This window comes from Chlorella variabilis (assembly GCF_000147415.1).
Source record: "Chlorella variabilis unplaced genomic scaffold CHLNCscaffold_19, whole genome shotgun sequence".
NCBI classification, from domain to species: Eukaryota; Viridiplantae; Chlorophyta; class Trebouxiophyceae; order Chlorellales; family Chlorellaceae; genus Chlorella; species Chlorella variabilis.
Window position 1 is genome coordinate 74,322 of NW_005435069.1, and position 2,720 is coordinate 77,041.

The 2,720-nt window shown below is 71.5% G+C and overlaps 1 protein-coding gene across 1 annotated transcript in view; it reads right to left on the reverse strand.

The window, feature by feature from the left end:
* Positions 1-2,720, reverse strand: part of CHLNCDRAFT_26194 (hypothetical protein) — a gene marked incomplete at both ends in the record, with an annotated part of 6,234 nt that overhangs the window by 2,321 nt on the left and 1,193 nt on the right. Inside the window, 8 exons of the mRNA XM_005845073.1 lie at positions 171-295; positions 580-652; positions 876-943; positions 1,147-1,185; positions 1,533-1,608; positions 1,859-1,972; positions 2,152-2,253; positions 2,490-2,565. Of these exons, the coding sequence (XP_005845135.1) occupies positions 171-295; positions 580-652; positions 876-943; positions 1,147-1,185; positions 1,533-1,608; positions 1,859-1,972; positions 2,152-2,253; positions 2,490-2,565 (673 nt within the window). The remainder of the gene's footprint in view (positions 1-170; positions 296-579; positions 653-875; positions 944-1,146; positions 1,186-1,532; positions 1,609-1,858; positions 1,973-2,151; positions 2,254-2,489; positions 2,566-2,720) is intronic.

The window sequence follows — 2,720 nt, forward strand, 5'->3', positions numbered from 1 at the left end:
GCATGGGGGAGCGCGAGGGCGTGTGCGTGGAGCGGTGCGGCTGCTCTGGCTGGGGTGGGTGGGTGGGGTCTTGCCCCGGGCGGGGTGGGAAGGTGGGTTGGAAGCTGCGCGTCCCCGCCTCGGAGACGGGGCTGGGGCCCAGGGGTCAGCCACGCCCCCCCCTTACATACACCACCACCACCACCACCACCATGCCCCCGCCCCCCGCCGCCCACCAGGTCAAAGTGCGACGACTGGCCCATGTCCGTCACATAAATGATCCAGTCGGCCTTCTCCGTCTCTATGCGGTGCTTGACTGCAGGGCGGCGGCGGGGTGGCGGGGAGGGCGCCAGGCGGGTGGGGCGTGAGCCGGGGAAGAGGAGGAAGACGCGGGCGAGGAGCGGGCAGTCCGTTCCGACGCTCAGGCACAGAATGTGCTTGGGAGCTGTAGGGCGGGCAGCGCCGCGGTGGGCGCGCTGAGCATGCTGTGAGGCATGCGGCGGGCAGGTGGATGTGGGCTTGTCTGTGCTGCAAGCTCGTTCTTGCTGAAACTAGACTGGAAGCTCACACAAGCAAGCACAAGCAAGGGGGGCGGCGCACCCGCCGCCATGTCTGTGGACGCGTAGCCAAAGCCGCCGTCGCTCTTCTGCACGATGAGCGGTATCTGGGCGCCCTGCGGTACGGCGGCAGTACCAGGCACGCGGCGCCGGCAGCTGAGCTTGCGGTAGTGCAATGTGCAGTACCCGGGGCCCGGCTGCCTGCTCGGCAGCTCTTCCACCCGCTGCCCGCTGTGGCTCTCCTGCCAGCTGCCGCAGCCAGGCCCTCCTGGTCCTCCTGCCCACGGGCCGCCCGCCCCGCCCCGCTGCCAGCTCAGCCAGCGGAGCCCACAATCTCACCTCCACAAACACGCACTTGGCGCCGTCGCTCTCCTCCGCGATGCCTCGCTGCATCAGGTCATCCACCACTGCGGGGCACCAGAGAAAGGGTGGGGGTACCATAGGTGGTTAGCAGGTGGGTACCATACACTGTTTGCGAGAGAAAGGGGGGGGGGGGGGGGTCGGTGCCCTTCAGCTGCAGGGTATGCAGGGTTGGGCCGAGCCCCGGGCAGAGCCCCACACACTCCACCGGGCGCTTTGCTTCCAGCGGCGCGGCGCTTCATGCACCCACCCGGCTTCAGCATCGGGTTGTAGAAGCTCTCGCCGCGCTCTGCGGCAGGCAAGGAGGCGCAGGACCAGGCGCTCAGGCGGGCGGGGCGGCCAGGCATGACGGGACCGCCGCCAAGCAGCCCCGACCCTTCCACCACAGACGCCTCCAGCCAGGCAGCAGCCCGTGCCTGCCCAGCCCGGTACCGCTTGCTGCCTCTGCGGCAGTACAGCAGCGGGGCACAAGCGACCCGCTGCCTGCAGCCGGCACCGCCTTCCACACCACCACCACCACCACCACCACCACCACCACCACCGTGCGGCTGCACGCCCAGGCAGGCAGGCAGCCAGGCAGGCAGGCAGCCAGCCAGCCAGCGCAGGCGGCCCTGCCGCCGCAGGCGAGGCACCCACCCTGCAGCTGCACCCCCAGGCGGTCGTAGATCTTCTGGAACTCGCGCCGGCTGGCGTCGCAGATGCGCTGCCAGGCCTGCACGGTGGGAGGGGTGGAGGGGGTGCGCGGAGAGGAGGGGTGGGGGCAGAGCGCGGTGAGGTGTCGGCTGCGAGCAGGCGGCGGGCGTGCGGGCCGGAGGGGCGGGCATTGCAACCTCGGCCCAGCCTCGCCGGCATTGGCCCGGCGGTACAGCCCTGGAGGCAGTACATGGGGCCGCTCCTCCCCATGGGCTGGCCCATGCAACGCCCGCCCTGCGGCCCAGCCGCCAAGCCCCCGCCCCGCCCACACACGCCTGCAGGTACTCTGGCCGCCCGCCCTGCAGCTCCGTCACCGCCTCCCGCGCCCGCTGCTTGAACGCCTCCTCCTCGTCAAACCGCTGCTTGGCGGCGCGGTACAGCACCTGCGGGGGCGCAGCGGCGGTACCGCCGGCGGCTTCGTCGCAGCTGCCACCCCCGCCCGCAGGCAATTGCTTTCCTCCTGAGCGAGCCTGCCCCCGCAAGCTCCTGCTGCGCCGCATCCGCCAGGCCACAGGCGGCAGTACAGCAGCTGCAGTACGGCAATGCAGAGGCGGTACGGCACCTGCAGGTCCTGCACATCCTCGTCGCTGGCGGCGTTGAGCCCCTCTGGCCGCTTCTCGGCGATGTACTGGATCAGCATGCCAAACTGGGTGCCCCAGTCGCCCTGCGAGGGGCGAGACGCAGGGGGCATTGTTTATGATCAGTTTCATGCCGGTTCAACTGTTGGGGCGCCGTTCGGGGCCGGGGGAGCCGCAGGGACTAAAGGCGCCAAGTGCCGGCCGCCGAGAGCCGCCCGCTGGCGGCTGGCTGCGACAGCACAGCACAGCAGGCGCAGCACCCGGCCAGGGGTGGGGCCGCGGGCTGGCTGCAGGCACAGCCAGCAGCAGGGGGGGCTCTCACAATGTGGTTCAGGCGCAGCACGTCGGCGCCGCAGAACTCCAGCGTGTGGGCGAGGGTGTCCCCAATGATGGTGGACCTGCGGTTGGGCGGTTGGGAGGAGGGAGGAGGGCAGGGAGGCGGGGAGGGAGGTGGGCAAGCGGTGAGCAGCGGGCCGCAGCCGCGCAGCGCCTGCCCCCCAAGCCGCGCCCGCGCTCGCAGCAGGCGCCCCCCAGCCTCGCCCCGGCGCTGCCC